General features: G+C 44.3%; 1 protein-coding gene across 2 annotated transcripts in view; it reads left to right on the top strand.

Moving 5' to 3' along the window:
- The window catches only part of DLGAP1 (DLG associated protein 1), a 419,863-nt gene extending 403,000 nt beyond the window's left edge, over positions 1–16,863 (top strand). For both annotated transcript variants that reach the window (XM_054193162.1, XM_054193163.1), the window contains 4 exons: positions 1,627–2,045; positions 11,337–11,428; positions 13,598–13,750; positions 16,654–16,863. In XM_054193162.1, coding sequence (XP_054049137.1) covers positions 1,627–2,045; positions 11,337–11,428; positions 13,598–13,750; positions 16,654–16,863 — 874 coding nt within the window. The remainder of the gene's footprint in view (positions 1–1,626; positions 2,046–11,336; positions 11,429–13,597; positions 13,751–16,653) is intronic.
- Positions 16,864–17,748: the final 885 nt, after the last annotated feature.

The raw sequence follows: 17,748 nt of genomic DNA, 5'->3' as shown, positions 1-17,748 counted from the left end.
AATTCTCCCTCAGCATCCTTCCATCTGCTCCCTCCCCGGCTGCAGACTAAGTACACTTGATGAAGTTTTGCTGTCAGTTGCACTTGTTGCTATTGCTCTTCAGTGGAAGGTGGAATATAATTGAATATAAATGAAAGGGAGTGAAATGGTGCCCAGCATCCAGCTCCACTGTCTCCTCGGCATTTTCATTGCTGCTTGAGTTCCAACTAAAAATAGAACTGGTAAGGGCAAACGAGCCAAAATATCACAGGGAAATGGGTCCTAACACTGGTTTCAAGAGTAAATGTGAGATTGTAAACAAATTAGAAGCGAAGTACCAGCTGCATGAGTGCACAGGCATCCTGGATTAGTACGAAGGAGTGGGAATCTATTCAGTCCCTATGCAGTTCAAAACTATGTTCATTCTGAAGCCTAAAAATTACTAATTTAAGTAACATATACATTAATTACTTTATGATTCTAACTTCTTTGTCTCCTTTCATCATGGGGCAAGACATCTGCCTCTCATATTTTTCCTCTGTTCTTCAGCGCATCAGTTTCTCAAGTTACCCTGACTCTCTAATTATATGCCCGCAGATTTCCCACTCATTCCCTCCACAATTTACTGCTTGGCATATCTGCTCTCACTCCCACCCCCTGCGACAGCATTAGGTGTCTCTTACTCGTCACACTTCCCTCTGCTCCTTCTGTATCAGCCTCTTCACCTCAGATGCCTGGGACCGTAGAATTTGGAGTGCTGTTTACTTAGAGGAAAAACACCCAAACCCAAAACCCCAAACCTCCTCTCTCCCCTGCTTTTGCCTTTATCCTCAGGGTTTGCTCTCTGCCCTCAGAGGCTCCAACGCAGGGAAGCTACGCAAGGTGCAAGGAAGCTACCTACAGGTTTGGTGGCCATCATGATGAGGGTAACATAGGCAGCGACTGAGAATGCTAGCTTTGGTGAAAAAGAGAAGACCATTTTGAAACTGAAGGTTGAATGTGTAAAACAAAACGCCTGAATACTGTGAATGGGTGCTAAAATTGTGAGAGATGGCAGTGGTGTTAGCAAGGTACATAATTATGAAGAGTAATTGTGAAGAAGCACTACAAAACACTTATCTGGGTTAAAAATACTCATCTTCTTTATAAATGGAATGTATAACATTATGTAGATAGTTGATTCATCGGTATTACTTTGCTAACAGTCTCACATGTGTGATTTTTAAATGTGGCTTGTGAGTCTGGGTGTGCGACTTCAAAGGGGTGTGAGTTTTAAAAGTTGAAAGATACGCCACTTCTTAAAATTGGGCCCCTTCCACTTTTCCTTAATTGGTAACCTAAAATCCTGAGCTACTGACACTATTAGCTGTCTCTTGGGCTCCCCTCTGGCTTTGTTAAACCACACAGCAATTAGGGGTACTTGCCTCAATAAACAGTGGGCTTGCACAGAAAAAAGAGAGATGTTTGTTCGTTGGCTTGAAATGAGAAAAGAAGTTTATATTGATCATTTCAAGAAAAAGCACCAGAGTGCAGCGGTGAGAGCGTGACTGCCAGTTTTAGGAGGAGTGGCAGAATCTTAGTAAGTCCTTTCTTATCGAGTTACCTAGAAAAAGCTTTCTAAACATTTTATGTTTGTGCTCTCCAAAGCTTTCGCAGGTTTACACGATCTAATAGTGTAACAACAGCTGTGCAAGCAGACCTGGATTTCCATGAGAACTTTGAAATAATCGACCCTCAAGAGGACAATACATGTTCTGGACAAATATCAAGACAATTTTCCCGAGATGCAAGCACCTCTACCGTTAGCATACAAGGGTCAGGGAACCATTACCACGCATGTGCAGTGGATGATGACTTTGATACAGATTTTGATCCATCAATTTTACCTCCTCCTGACCCCTGGATTGACTCTATCACCGAAGATCCTCTGGAAGCTGTTCAAAGGTCAGTGTGCCCACGAGATGGCCACTGGTTTCTGAAGCTACTTCAGGCAGAGAGAGATCGTATGGAGGGCTGGTGCCAACAGATGGAGAGAGAAGAACGGGAAAACAACTTACCTGAGGACAGTAAGTAACTGCATTCAATAATATTGCGACTACAAAAAAGTATTTAATATAGGTCAGATTTACTCCAGTGAATTCTGTATCGTACCCTTTCTTATTTAGCTAATGAAGCTATGGTTGTGATTCTCAAAACGACTGTATGTATGTATATAATAATCCTTACTAAAGTTGACAGGGAATGCAAATGCTCAGCACTTCTGAGACTCCAGAGGTATTAGCTTTTGGGATTGCATAGTTCAACGGATAATTAGGAGATCATGGTTAGGGATCTTGTAGTATTAATGTTTCTTAACTTTTCCATTTGAAATCACTTCTCATAACCTTGGAATATAATTGAACAGATTCTAGTTCCTTTTCATTAAATTCATATTTTAGTTGCCTTTTTAGATGGTGATTGGCATCAGAGTCTTCAGATGCTTCTCCCAGCTGACATTTCAGTTGTGCTTCCAAGTTGTTCTCCCTGTCTTCCCCTCTCCAGTCTCCCTTCATCTCCCTTGCAGTTCTGGTTCCTCTTTGATCTTCCCAGTAAAACAAGCTTTCCGTATTCTGTGATAAAACACACACACATGCAAACTACATCTCAGCTGTCACTGCTGCCAGAAGTATTACCCCACCTGTAAGCTAATGGGAATGTCTAGTAAGCCTTCATTAATAAGAAGGGTTGGGTAGCTCACGTCTTATTAATTCACTCTAATTGGGGAAGAAGAGCAGAACATGTGCCTCCCTGACTAGAATTTTTTCTCCCAGTAAAAATGGCAGGTTTTTCCATTTACTTACATTACAAGGAGCAGTACTATTGATAGCTGTCAACTTTTGGACATAGGTAAACCTGTGAGCTTAGGAGCACTCTCCTTGTGAAGGAAGCTTTTCAAATTCTAGCGGGGAACTTCTAGGAAACACTAAGGAGCAGCTGCATATAGAGAGTTCAATGTCATATAATATAGGCACACCTAAGCGTATTTTCCTGGATATACAAATAACACTTTTCCAACCCCCAAATTAGCTCGTACCAAAGCATGGACTACTACTTCAGCCCCAGCAGTGCTTCTTCCAAATTTCTAACCCTTCCTCTCAAGAAGGGAAGCGTTAGAATTATTTTGAGATGGGAAGGTTTTGATTCATGGAAGGAAAGGAATTAACACTGGCAAAAAAATATATTTTTTTCAATTCTTAGAAGTTCACAAGCTGTTTCTGCTGGAACTTTCCATTCAACCCAATGAAAGAAACAGCCATCGAGAAGTTTGATCTAGATAGTTAAAGCTAGACACTACTGTAAGCAACTGGAAATTAACTTCTAATGGAAAGTATGAAATAACCTTAACATTAAGGTATGTTAAGGCTTTCTATTTCTACAAAATTTCTGTTATACAACAGGCTAACGATTTCTTCTGAGGGAAAAATATAGAAGGATTAGCCTTCAAAGCAGATCCAGATTCCCCAAGTTTTAGAGTATTTGAACCTCAATTTTAATTTACATCATCGTTACATTCAAAAGTCTCTTTGAACATGTATCAAAATAGAAAGGTTTTCTGTTGTTAGTATGCAAGAAATAAACCGCGTGAACTAAGAGATTTTAGACTGAAAAAGAAGTGTGAACACATAACAGATAGGAAATATACAACATTTGTAAGTCCAAGCCACAAAACCCACTTTCTTTCTTTTTCGACTGGACATAAGGAAGACATTTCCTACGATGAGGGTAGTGAGACACTGGAACAGGCTGCCCAGGGAAGTTGTGGATGCCCCATCCCTGGAAGTGTTCAAGGTTAGGTTGGATGGGGCTTTGAGCAACCTGGTCTGGTTGAAGGTGTCCCTGCCCATGGCAGGGGGGTTGGACTAGATGATTCGTAAAGGTCCCTTCTGACCTAAACCATTCTGGGATTCTATGAACTGATAATAATGGGAAAAACTACAAATCATAGAATGATGTTTTATATATTTTATTTTATTTGTGCACACATATTTTATTCATGCACCAAAGTAGTTATTCACCTTGGGAAAAGAACCCGAAGTGAATTTCACAGGGCTGATACCTGCAGAACATGTATATCTGTGTACAGAATGTTCTCTCAGAGTCTTGGTGTCCTTGGTATAAGGGGGACTTCTAATACTAAAGGGGTCTTCTTTGAGCAACAGTGGGAGAAGTCAGTTAAGGGGAAGAAAACGGAGTGCTTAGGCTGGCTATTCCCAATGCCTTTTTACCATGCACATGGCACGTGTCCCATGAATTATTCCTCCTCTTCATTTTTGTGACCGGCACTTCTTGTGATGGCTGGAAATGGGAGGAGGAAAGGGGTCGCCCACATTTTGTGGTCAGTGGTGAGGTACTGACTTCGGTGTGTGATGCCATCGGCCATGCCGGCACGTGGCGGCCGCCTCCCATGGAGGCTGCGCAGGGCTTTCCGCTGCGTCTCAGCACGTCCCGCTCTACCTGGTGCCAAGGAAAAACATATGGTCGGGGCCACGCTGCCCGCTCAGCAGCGCCAGAAACAAAAGCCTGGCTGCTACAAACCCTGCCCTGAAATATATCTTTTTCATACATCTATAAACTTTGAAGAGAGGGAGAAAAGGAGACGAAGAGGTGTGTTTGCTTCGGTTTTCCTAATGAAATATAGCCAGAGCAGGGGACGCATCCTTTGTTTTCAACCTGACATCCCCAGCGTGTGTTTGGCCAGATAACAAAATAACGAGAACGTGTGATGAGCGAGGTTTTCCCGATGCCATGGCAGCTGACAGAGGGCTCGTCCCCCCGGCGCTCCGCGTAAAACGATCCCCGCTTCCTCCAGACAATGCAGCCCTTGTGCGAAACAGCTGTCTCGGGGAGCCGGCTCGCTGCTGTTTGACAGTGGCTTGTACGTTACATAGATACGTTGGGTATTATCTAGCTGGGAATGAATCTACCAGATGGGATTGAATGTTTCTAGCTGGGAAATGGAGTCTGCTGCTGTGTATAAAAACAAGCTGTGGTTCAGTGGCTGTGCGATGAAATGCCAATATAGAGAGAAATGTGGCTCCCCTTCCACCATGAATTATTTATTGTATAGTTTATTCTGGTTTTATCTGAAATCATTTTCTGATAAAGCCGCGGCATGTGTAACAGGCAGATGAATACCACTCACACTTTAAGCTAGGATACTTGATATGGTTTCCGTGTATTTTGCTGTTATGGGGACGTTGGCTGCAAACTCTCGGGCTCTCATAAAATAAAAGATGTTAGAGATACAAGGTTAAACACCTTGTGACAATGACAATTGATTGACGCGGTGGATCAGGCCTTAAGTGAAATCAATTGTTTACTTTTTTGTTTTGTTTTGTTTTGTTTTCTCCTCAACCCTCTGCTCCCTCCTCCTACCTCTCCCCTGCAAAATTTCATATAGTCAGAGCCTCACCACTGATGTTGGTGACTTTTGGCTCAGGCCTCTGGAATAACCATTTACACCCAGAATTAGCAGCAACAGGCCTGGCTCCCCGGGTAGCACCGCAGCGGTGGGCACAGGAACATACACCTATGGGGCCCCGGCCTAGCTTTTGAGGGATTTTTTGCTGATGTTTTTACTTCACATGAGGCGCTAACCTTTCTGGAAGAACCGGAGGGCTTCATTTTGCACACACCCCCAGTCAAAAATGTTTCTCTTTCACGCGGGGTTGTAAATGTGGCTCCGATGCAAAGCAAACAGTGGGCCTGATTGACCGCAAGTCAGGTGTAATGTGGGTTTAGTGGCGAGACAAGTCAGGCCAATCGAGTAGAAACTAAAACAGAAAACCAAGGCTCTGACAAGACATGTCATTATAACTGTCTTGCGTGTGCATTATACTCCTCTGGGCTAGTCTGCAAACAAAGGTTGACCTCAAATCTGAAGTAACTACACTGCTTAGGTCCAGAGTCTCTGCAAATTCAGCCACTTCTGACAAATTATGCAATGCTTGCACACTTTCTGCTGTTTTGGTTTGTTTTGATTGTTTCAAAGGAAAACGTGAAGACTCGAAGGCTAGACACGAGAGAAGAAAGTTAGGGAAAAGATGTATTTTTCATAATAGTTTTGCACGGCAAAAGAGAAGGTGACCCACGAGTTCATTCTCAGCCACGACCAGAGAAAACCATTTTGCCAGTCCTCTGCAGGGCTTCCCTCTGGTCCCCACCGCTCGGAGGAGCGAGGCAGCCTGATCCGGCAGCGGGCTGATGCAGCCTTGCAGAGGGGACGGTCACCAGCCTGACGTGTGGCCGAGTCCTGCTGGAATCCCCCTGGCTACATGCCTCTGGCCCTCTGCCCGACGCGTCCGTCCTTTTCTTGCTCCCATTTTCTTTTCTCCCCAGAAGGGACTTCTCCGTCTGCGAGGGTTTCTCCAAGGAAAACCAGCTGTGGGCTGGAAGCCCTGCCAGTGTCCAAAGGCTAGCAAGGAGAAAAGACAAATCCGCAAGCAATCAAACAATATAGTTAGGGAAAAAAATGTGAAGCGTGCTAATAACAGCCAAAGCAGTCGGGGAACACATGGAAACTGCTTTACTCCCAGTGAACAGCATTTACTCATGCAGACAGCCCTATTAATTTCAATGAGATCACTCCTATAAGTAACGATGACACAAAGCAAGGACTGCCCCCTCCATAGCTTGCTCCGTTTTGCCCTTTTCTCCTTAAAAGCCGAGATTAAGACCTGAGCGGTAGCTTTAACTTTGAATTTCCTGGCTTTTGTCATGCTTGGCGTTATTTAAATGTAGCTCTGTCAACAAGAATAGGCTAAAATGCTGGTCCATCCTGGCTTGGGAATGGATTGTGACAGCTCTATGGCAGGATTGCTTCATATGCACAGTGCCCAGCCAACATCTGCAACGCAAATGTCAGGCTGTGTCCCTGTAATTTCGGCTATTGTTCCTGCCACTTGCTCCTGGGGCAATGAGCGAGTTGCTGGTTTTCTGTTCCCTGGCTTGGCCCTGCCTACCAACCAGGTGTTTTCACATTAAGGGCATTTGATAGTCACAGTCCTAAAGTGCCTCCTTTGTCACTTGTTAGACCCTGGGGCCTGTCGAAGTTGAAATGCAAAGAGATCAGTTGGTGCTTTAAGGCCAAATAATGCTGCCCCTCCTCAAAACTCACGTGCCTTCTATGTGATGGCATTTCACATCACTTCAGGTGGTTTTTTGCTGTTGTTTTCTTATATTTTGTTATCTTGTTACACACAGTCTCTTTCCAAGGTAGAGTAGATGACAGTATCACCATTTTTTTGGCTTGTGGTTGCAATTTTTTTTTTTGTTTCATTTCTTTTCCCATGAAAACATGGAGGGGGGAGATACATAGAGCTCTGCAGTCCCAAAGTAGGTCCTATGCGGTTCTTAGAATCAAGAGAAGCAAGAACTTACTGCTTGAACAGCACATAGTTTAAGTCTGTATTTAAGAACATTCTAAAAGGAGAACAGGTTGGGGGAGTTAGAGACACAAGGAAATTCATTGGCATGTTATTCATCCTAGAATAACATTCTGCGACCCCTAGTCAAGAACAATAATAGCGAGGAGGCACTCCACAATAGCTTAATTATATCAAAGCAGCTATACCGAAGCTGTTCTTCCAGACTAGATATAACTGTCTGTTTCTTAAAAGTCGTCACAGGAGAGGGCTGGATTTACAAGGGAGGTCAAAAGGATTGGGGCGGGGGGGGGGGGGGTGAGAAAAATTCAAACTATAAAGGCAAAACACTGCAATACACACACTTCTCCCCCTGGAGACGGGGTGACAGCAAAGCATATGATGGATGTTAATAATGTTGCTTAATGCATTACTGGAAGGCATTCAGATCCAACAGTGCTGAGTGTGCTATGTGTCCCTGTATGGAATAGAAAGCAGACATGAATAACATTATATAGGTGTTTAAATCCATTATGATTGCATCTTGATGGGTTGGTATTTTTTGTTGTTGCTTGGTTTTATACATTTTGTTTGTATCCTGTTAGCTGAACACATCGATTTGAACGTTTATATGTTTTTCTCCTGTAACCCCATCTCCCTTGCTGTTGAAGATTTCTCTGATTCTTTTCTGATGTGTTGAGTATTATCTTTGCAATTCCATTTATTTTCTTGGCATTCGGCTTCAAACCTCGCAGGCTTTTCTCCTAAAAAAGTATCAGTCTATTTTTACTTTGGGGTTTTTTTTTACTACACCTTGGCCTTTCTCTTTGGCACCGGAGGTTTTACTGAATAAGCGAGACAAGTACCCTGTCTTCAAACACTAAACACAACGTGCGCTTGGAAACAAAACTTAAAGCTATTGATAAGGCTTTGTGCCTTCTGGAGAGATTCCTTTCAGTCTTTCGCATGCTTTGTCCTTTTTTTTTCCCCCCACCCCTAACTTCCGTGACGGAGTTGGTTGTTGACTGGTTGCACATTAACAGACCCCTTGCTTTTGAGGGGCGAGTAATCAGTGACACTTGACTAGATACAGCCGCGGCTACAGCAGAAGTGGCAACAATAGAGAACAGCATCAGCATGCATCCCACAGTCAGCTGGGATGATGGTTTTTAGGCAAATAGCCAGTCGCTAGGCAGCCAAGGACAAGGACTTCCTTTTCCCTCTGCTGAGATCTCTGAATATTAAGCTCTTCTTCCCTCACAGAAAGGGGCGCATTCCCATCCATCACCAACAAGGTGTATTTACATTTCTTCGTGCTTGGGACGTGATTTCCAACTCGGGTGGTGCAGGTTTCCGGAAAGAGCCTACCTCGTCCTTTTTTTGTCCCGAGAAGTCAAGAGACCATTTTTTATTCCCCTTCTTAAGTCTTGGGAAGCGTCAGAGTGGCCGAGCTCCAGATGAGGCAGCTGTTCCCAAATATACTCAGTGGGAAGAGTTTTCATAACAATGGGAACCACATGAAAGCTCCCGGAGTAGCTCCTCCTACTATTGAAAAGTCCTTTCAGTTGAGTGGTTTGCATATTGGGTTGCATAAATGACTAGACACACCAAGGGGTCCATTTTCAGCACTGTGCGCATAGAATTAGACACGCAAGCCTTGCTAACAATAATGAGAGTTGTGTGCAAAACTCCCTGCGCAATATGCTGAAAATATTCTGCTTAGTGAATCTTCCAGCTCACGGCTATTTCCTGGCAGTGCTGAGCTGAGTTCTGGGAACAAAATGAAAGTCTGGGCTCTGTGTGTGTTCACAGAGCTCTCTCCTATAGTTTCTGAAAAAAAATGTGAAAAGACTCTCTCTTCACCCTCCTTTTTTTTTCCTTTTTTCTTCCCATTCCTTTGTACGTCTGAAGTATAAATGAACTCCGCATCCCACTTTTCCTTCAGCAGCCTTAAGGAGCGAGCTTTAAGGCTGCTGAAGGAAAAGCCATTTGCCTTGAAGGGGCAGAACACAGATTTCGTACTACTGTATGTCTGGTTTCAGTTCATCCCGAGCGTTTGTGCCAGTTTGCTTAGCGTGTGGCTACGCAAGTGAATCCCATGGGGAGGCCTTTCTCTTACCAAACACTGCATGGTGGCGTGCTGGTCACAAGCTGCCGACATGCACTACGGACAGTCACAAGACCGTAAGACCCCAAAAATGTTGTCAGAATGGGTTATAGCAAAGATTTACTTATCTATTTATGTATTTATTTTTCACTGTGGCAACTCAAAACTCCTAGCAGTATTTTCCCAGTGTAACTCTGCTGACGTTGTGTCAGGTTTTATACAAAAAGTGACCGTGCCCAAAGGATGGTGTGAAGGATGGGAGCTAAGGGCTAGTATCTCTTCTAGGCTCTGCAGACCACTTCATCTCTTTGTTTTTCCTATTTCTCCCTCACCTGCCTTGTGTATCCAGTCTGTAAATTTGTCGTGGAGAAGTTGCTGTGTTTACATGAGGGCCGGGACAACGCAAATGTCTATGAGTTGAGTAGAAATGAGAGTGAAAATTATGGCATGGTGGCTGCCATTCATGGTTTTCAGTAATGAAGTGGTAAATATTTTTTTTTTAATTAGATGAGATTCATTTTAAAATAAATACTTAACCAAAGAATTGGGAGGTAATAAGTTGCTTCAGCTGAGAGGGAAAATTAATGATGGAGCCAGATCCATCTGTGGTGCCAGCCTGTTTATTTAAAGACAGTGCATAAAGCTCAGTTGTTGGTTTTTTGCCTGAGCACTGAAAGTCTCAAACAAACCAGTAGCTGCTTTCTTGCTCACAGCATCATTTTTCCTTCAATCAGCAGTCCCCAAAATCGCACTCTCTTTTTTGGATTCACTGTCCTACTGCTAGTTGAGGCCATGTCTGTCTGTCTGTCTTCTCTGTTTCTGCATGCCTGCTTCTTTTCACGGGCACAGGCACACACGCGCGCGTGTGCGCGCGCACACACACGCGCACACACACGCACGCACACACTCCCCCTCGACCAGAACTCAGCGGTTTCAGGCAGCATATTCTCGACTACCCCTTGCAGCAGTAACACCCCACCGTTTCAGTGAGGCTGAATGCAACCAAAGCAGTCTGAGCTCCTGTTTTATTTACCGTGGACTGTCTTCTGGCTCCCTGCAGTGCTTCACAGTACCCAGTCCAAAGGGAACACAACTACACGGGTGTCTGTAGAAGGGAATCCACAGACGGTGCAGGAGCTGGGTCTCTTTGACGCCTCCCTCCAGGTCACCAGCAAGGAGGGGAGGCCAGGGCGTGATTGCTCCCTGAAGTATCTGGATCCAAAGGCAGAAGCCTTCAGATAAATACTCAGAGGGTCCGACTGAGATTCATCAATGTACCTTAAAATCACCATTCCCTTCCTGGGGCTCTGATAGAGCAAGACTCAGCTAAACCTGAAAACAAGGCGCCAAGTTGCTAAGCGAGGTGGCAGAAATGCTGGTAGACACGGTGTTGTCTGAACAGCATAGATGGCATCTCAGGTTGTGAAAGCCACGGGGAGATGGGTTGGCATTCAAAGCCTGAGCCTGGGTCATAGCGATGACGAGAGGTGTCATTTCTGGTGAGCTTTCTATAAAGGTTGCAAAAGCTTTTGATTAGCCGTATTTATAGTGCCGTGGAAATGCTCTTTGCTGGTTACAACTGGTCTCACTGGTGAAATGAGAGTACGCTGCAGCAACAGATGAGTATTTTTGCCAATGCGAGCTGCCCTGGGAGCCCTTGCAGGATGCCTTTACCCAGTGCAGATCTGGCCCCAGATCTATCAGTCTCTCTCTAATCCATGACCGAGCGATAACATGCTTTTCAAAAGCCAGAGCTGACTACTACGCAGCTTTCTCCTCTCCTTTTACAGGCTTCTAGTTGCCCGTGGCAAAGAAAGCATCGTGACTTACATTTCTCTTTCTCTCAGTTCTAGGGAAAATTCGAACTGCGGTGGGCAGTGCCCAGCTTCTCATGGCCCAGAAATTTTACCAGTTCAGAGAACTTTGTGAAGAAAACCTGGTATGTAACTTTTCTGCTAGACACCGTTGCGTGCCTTTTACTAACCCCGTGAATAATCATACCTAAACTAGGCAGAGAATTTCTGACTAACATGGTAGTTTTTCCAGTAAAGGCCTTGATGTGAATTTGGGAGCAACTGTCAAACTTGGTGGAGTCAACATGAGTTTCACAATACCTTGAGATCCTCAAAATAAAGACAGGCAAAAATTTTTTGGGTGAAGTATCACTGAGACTCTGCTAGTGACTTCAGAAGGATCTGTCCCTTGACCCCTGAGTTCAGGTCATGTGGCGGTGCCTCCTCGAAGTCTTTCAGGGTGGACCAGAAGTCTCGTGAGTGGGGCTTTCCCATGTAATCCCAATGCCGCCTGTATTCAGCAAGAGAGAAATAGTGGGAAATCAGACACTGCAAGTTGGGGCCTCACAGTTCCACAACCCCAACAGCAAAAGTCATTTTCCAGAGCGCTGAAAGGGCAAAGAGGCAACATGTTATCACTATTATTACTGTAAGTAATTGGTATATGCTACCACTAGTGTTATTGTTATTTGCTATTTTTATGCTGTTAGTAACAGTAGAATCAGAACAGTATTTCTGTTGATAAATAAAAATGCATTTCACACCACGTGTCTAAAACAGTATTCTCAAAAATGCCAGCACTTATAAAAATCTTCAAACTTTTTAATTAACAGTCCATACAGATAGAACACCTTTAATTCCCAATTTTGGCATAAATTCCTAGAAGCCCGAAAAGCATAGAGCATTATGCTCTGTCAGCATAGAATAGGGAAGGGAGGGCAAACCCCGTGATACCCGCCAGAGTGGGGTGACCATCTTCTGCTTTAGTTAATGCACCACTGAAGGTCAAGTCCCAGACTAAAATCTGCCTCAATGGACAAAGGCAACAGAAATCAGTTCTGCCTTAGCCTTCTAATTCTTAACAGAAAAATTGAAAAAGCATGCTGGTTGCAAATTCTTGTAAATTAAGGCCTACAACTGGGCAACATGCTAGCGTAGAGCGCTGAAAAACTAGGAATCCAGGTATAAACCCTGTTCTCCTTATGAATCTAAAATATATACTTTATTGTTTTCACCAATTGCTCTCTTAGTGGTGTAATCATCCTGTCAAAATCACGTGTCAATATTGCTGTGAAAAGCACAAATACTTAGAAAGCAACCGACTGTTTTGGGTCTATTGCTTCTGGTGAGAGAGAAAACTTAAACACAGAGCAAAACTTGAGCCGTGTAAAACAACACGCAGGGGTCTAATAATAATTTGTTTATTCTTTTTTAATAACAATATATCAGTGTAATCTTATGAGGCCACAGCATCCATGAAACCTGTCTCACTCAGATTGGCAGGGGGACTGCTCAGCATTTATGAAAATACATTCTTGAAGTGAGCGTATGCAACACCTCATTTTGTTTGAAGAGTTTCAACTGGAAACCAACTTATACAGACACATCCCATAATAGAAAGCCTTCCCTCATATGAACTTTGTCGGTGGAGCAGGGACCATTTCGTCTTTGTCCACTGCATGCAGAAGATGTTCAGAGCTGGGTTGCACTGAAGGGACACAAGGCACAACGGGACCTCTTGGGTCACCAGCCTTTGGCCCGTGCCAGGGTGGAGTTGCTCATGGCCCAGGTGTGCTTTTCTGAGCAATACTCTCGCCAATTTTTTCTTGAAATGGTGTATTTTTGTAGACCTTAGGTTCTCAGAGTGTGGAGAAAGTGTTCACGCCTTGGTATATCACTATTTGCACGTGCAGCACACGTGAATTTGCACAGTTATCAGTCTTTTTACAAGTGTGAACGTGGCAGGGAACCCTTCCTCATAAAGGTGAAGAGGAGGCTGGCGATTAATTTCAGCGTGGTTAGGATGTCGCCGGCCGTGCCCAGGAACATCCCTAGGCAGATCCTGCCACAGGGGACCTGCCACCTGCCTTTTCCCCGTGGTCCATGGGGGGCGGCTGCTGCCTTGCGTGGGCAGGAGCCTTCAAAAGCCCCCGCCAGTAAGTAGCACTCGGCTTTGTTTCTCTCTCTGTGTCTCACCAATCGCTTGGATCTGCTGAAACTGCTTTGCGAGCAAGATTCGTAGCCATTTGCACAAGCGCTTTGCATTAAAAGGTACTAAAGCCAACATGTTGTTTTTTTTTTCTTCTGTTGCACAGAATCCTAATGCACATCCACGGCCGACCTCCCAGGATTTAGCAGGGTTTTGGGATATGCTGCAGTTGTCCATAGAAAATATTAGTATGAAATTTGATGAACTTCATCAGTTAAAGGCCAATAATTGGAAACAGATGGATCCTCATGACAAGAAGGTAGAACATTGTAGATTTTGTATGCTTCATTTAAAACCCTGCACAAATACTGGACAGATTAAATAGGCCTCTGTGTTACAGCGTTGACGTTAAAAATGTGAAATGAAGCTCATATCAAATTAATTTCATTGTAATAACAATGTTTACATAATAATCATCTGGGATATTATCTGTAATATGTTTCAGGCATATTTTTAAACCAAATCTGTCTTTGTGAATCGGATAATGGGAATGTGGTACTTTGTTAAGCTTTACATTTAATCATATTAGACGATCAATCGTTGGAAGGAACTGCCTTATATATTGATTCTTAAAATTAAATAAATCACATTTACGGTTCATATTATTGCATATAGCAAGAGTTCTAGGTTGTGTTACTGAAAAAATTAGGGAAGCACTGTAACCATCGCTGACTTTGGTAACCAGGTTACAAACAGAGCGATATCAAAAATATGCCTTCCAAAATGTTACATGAAAGAACTTCCACATCTTTTTTTTTTTTTTGTCCGTTTGTTTGGTTTTTTGTTTATTTTGGGTTTTTTTAATGGGTGATTTCATAAACAGGTTCACTTGGCTGGAAGTGTTGTTTACCCAAGGTAGCATAAAAACCATCCGGAGCTTTGGTCTTTCTTTTAAATGTAGTCTTCTTCTGTCACCATGAAAAACTACCACATCTCCAAGTGTGAGCCACATTTCACTTTCCATTCTCATTTGGCACCATTGCCATATTTTTCTCCTCACTATCCGCATCGAGAAAAACAGCACTTGGGTGAGCCAAAATGCACAAAATGTTTCAGAAAAATCCTTAAAAGACAGACCCATTCCTAGAGGAATCAACGGTCTAATGTCGCGCTCCTATAGGTATGTAATTTGATGGCTGAATTTCCACCGTGGCTGGTCTGATAGCAATGAGTACAGCCAACAGGTAGGGTCACCAGAAGGAGGAGGAACATGTCTTACAGGTACAGTGGCTCAGACAGGAGTCCGGGCTGCCCCAACTTACGGTCAGCTGGCTGCCGATGACCAAAGCGGTGTTTTCTTTCAGGCAAATAACCATAATGATATCAAACCCCATTAATCTTGCAGCAGGAAGCTTGCAAAGGCAGCGCTGGTAGCACTCTCCCTCCTCCTCCGATCAAGACTAAATACTCATTCCTGACTTAGGAGTGCCATGTTCACACCATTTGTGCACACCTAGTGTGTTTTGTAGGGGAATGAATGGGAATGTGTTTTCCTAGCCCAAGGTACTGAAGGCAAGTCATTTTCTTATCTTCTTCTTTTTTTTTCGGTATCTATCAGAAAAGGAAGTTAAAACCGTCAAACATGCATGCACAGAAACGCTGGTATATGGTCTTTCATTAGCTTTTACAGTAAAGCGGGTAGGACGAGTGTTTGCAATTGCAGCAGTAAGAAACGAGAGCTTTCCTTAAAAAAAATGTGCCTTTTCTTTGCTTCTGAAAAACATTTCAAAGAGTTTCCAACAAAAAGAAGACTATAACGGGTTAAAGGAAATTAAGTAGTGCTGAAGAAAGGGACCTACATTAGGAAGGTAAAGATTTTAAAGAATTGCACTGACTGTGTTCCTGTTTCAACAGCATTTGTCTATGATTTTAAATAAAACAGATCATCTCCTTTCTTAAACAGGATTTAAAACAAAAATAAAAAGCTTTCTCTGGAATTGATATTTGCAGTTGCCTTTGGCCTTTGCCACTGGGCCCTCTTTAGGCAGCATAGATTAATGCTTGGATGGAGAGAAAAAGCAAAGTATGAATAAGTGTAACTAAGCACCTTTATATTTCAAGCCACGGAAGCTGTTGTGAGCAGCATGAGAGAAAACGAAAGGGCAGAATGGGACCTTTGTAGTGCCATAAAATCCCTTCGCTCAGAGACCATGTTCACAGTTGGAAGGGGATGTAACTTAAAAGACAATCTAATTAACTTGACAAAGTCTTTGTGGCCGCCTGAAATTCAGACCCGAATACACTTTTCTTTTTCAGGAGAGATCCCTCTCTGAGGGTTTTTTTTTGTTGGGTTTTCTTTTTTGTGTGTGTGTGTACATGCACCAGGATATACATAAAAGTCCTCCTTGTGATCGCATATCTGGAGCTAGCTGCCACCGTGATGATTAATGCATGTTCTCTTAATGGTTTTTAAGTTTTCCCTACCGTTTTTTTTTTCTGTTTCTAGCTGATTGTAGCTTGTCATGCCTATTTAGCAGGAGGCTAGAGTTTATGAGCTGGCACAGCGAGACCCAAAGTGTGGGATTTTTGAGCAGTCATTAAGCCGCTACAAAACACATGCATAAATATATGGTGGGTTGTTTTTTTTAAAAAAAAATAAATATTTGTTCTGACGCACCAGCTGCAGGCAGCTAGTTCCCATCTGCATTTTGGGAATGCCGAAGCCCCGGTTACCTCGGTGTTGTAAGAGCGCCTAGCGTTATGCACGTATAGAAGAGGGTGGCCCGGGAGCCGGGGCTCTCCCGAGTTCCTCCGCCGAGAGTGGCGTTCGCTCCCCAGCCACCCGCACCTGGCTGCGGTGGCGGGAGGCAGCGTCCGAGATGCTCTCCTTTCCAGTCCCCGGCACCGGGAGGAGACGCCGGGATCCCCCTGCCCCGGCCCCGAGCCCCGGGGAGCCGCACTAAGGGGTTGAGCGGTGGGGACCTCGGCCCTGGCAGCGTTCCCCGAGGAGAAGTCGCACTGCGGCCGGCCCTCCCTTCCCCTTTGCCCTTGCCCCATGTTTATGAACCCTTGAGCACAAAAGCCAGTTCACTGAAGACAGAAAGGCAGATAAGAGCTAACAAACCTTAGGTAAAATGTGTGTTCTAACTACTGACGTATCCTAGTTTTTCCCGCCTTTCCCTGAGAAGCTGTATAATGCCATTAACCTTCTGCTTTGATCAGGAGAGAAGGGTCCCTCCTCCAGTGCCAAAGAAGCCATCGAAAGGTCAGGTGCCACTCATACGAGAACGCTCTCTGGAAAGCTCGCAGCGTCAAGAGGCCCGGAAACGGCTGATGGCTGCCAAGCGCGCTGCATCGGTCCGCCAGAACTCAGCTACCGAGAGCGCCGAAAGCATTGAGATATACATCCCCGAAGCCCAGACCAGGCTATGAAGGGATCCAACCGGGAGGACTCTCTCTGGCAAGACAAGCCTCATGTATAATCTGCCCCTCTAGGCTCCTGCTCAAGGTCACCACGAAGTATTTGTACCTCCTCCTCCTCCTCTCTCGCTCTCTCTCCCCCCCTCTCCCCCTCCCCTCTCTCTGTACGCAGCCGCCCCGATGCTCCCAGTGAACTCCACTGCCGTGGCGTAGTTGTCGGTCCTCCGAGAGATGTCCTCTAATCACCCTTGCTTTCTGAAGGTTCGCCCATGTCATCACGATGCTTTGTCACATGTACTGATGCTGCCACTTTGCCTCATGTAAACGAGTACGATCCTTTTTTTTTTTCTTTTTTTTCTGTTTGAAACAAATAAACGCGGCGCTCAGACTTCCACACACCCGTGCACCTGTACAGTAGATGCTCCATTTAACTTACTCACCATCTTTAGTTGACCTAAAGCTAGTCTGTTACCCGGTGTACAGCAATATCAAACTGTAGGGGACTTTGGAAATTTCAGTCATGCAGGGTGATCCTTTCGGACTCTGCCGTCTTCCTCACAAAAGATGAAAGGAGCTATGACTCGGATTCCCTTCTTTTTATTACTGTTTTTTTTAAAGCAGATGGCGCACTTTATTCTAAAACCTCCGAATCACACCTTCTCACCTGAATTTAAGGAGTCACACAAGGGGAGGGGGCTGGGGCGGGAGTGGGGAGGGCGGTGAAACGAAAAAAACACAGATCTGTGGGGGTGAAAAAGTGGAAGTATATCCCGCAGGTGAGATGGCGAGGGATAGAAAAGATCCTGTGGAAAGATACCTGCACACTCACAGCTGCACAAACTGCCTCATTTTTATTTCATCAATCACTACTTAAACATTTCAATCAGCAGAAGATTG

Source organism: Rissa tridactyla, chromosome 2 (assembly GCF_028500815.1).
Source record: "Rissa tridactyla isolate bRisTri1 chromosome 2, bRisTri1.patW.cur.20221130, whole genome shotgun sequence".
Lineage (NCBI taxonomy): Eukaryota > Metazoa > Chordata > Aves > Charadriiformes > Laridae > Rissa > Rissa tridactyla.
The sequence above is the reverse complement of the archived record's forward strand: the minus strand, read 5'-3'. Positions and strand labels throughout refer to the sequence as shown.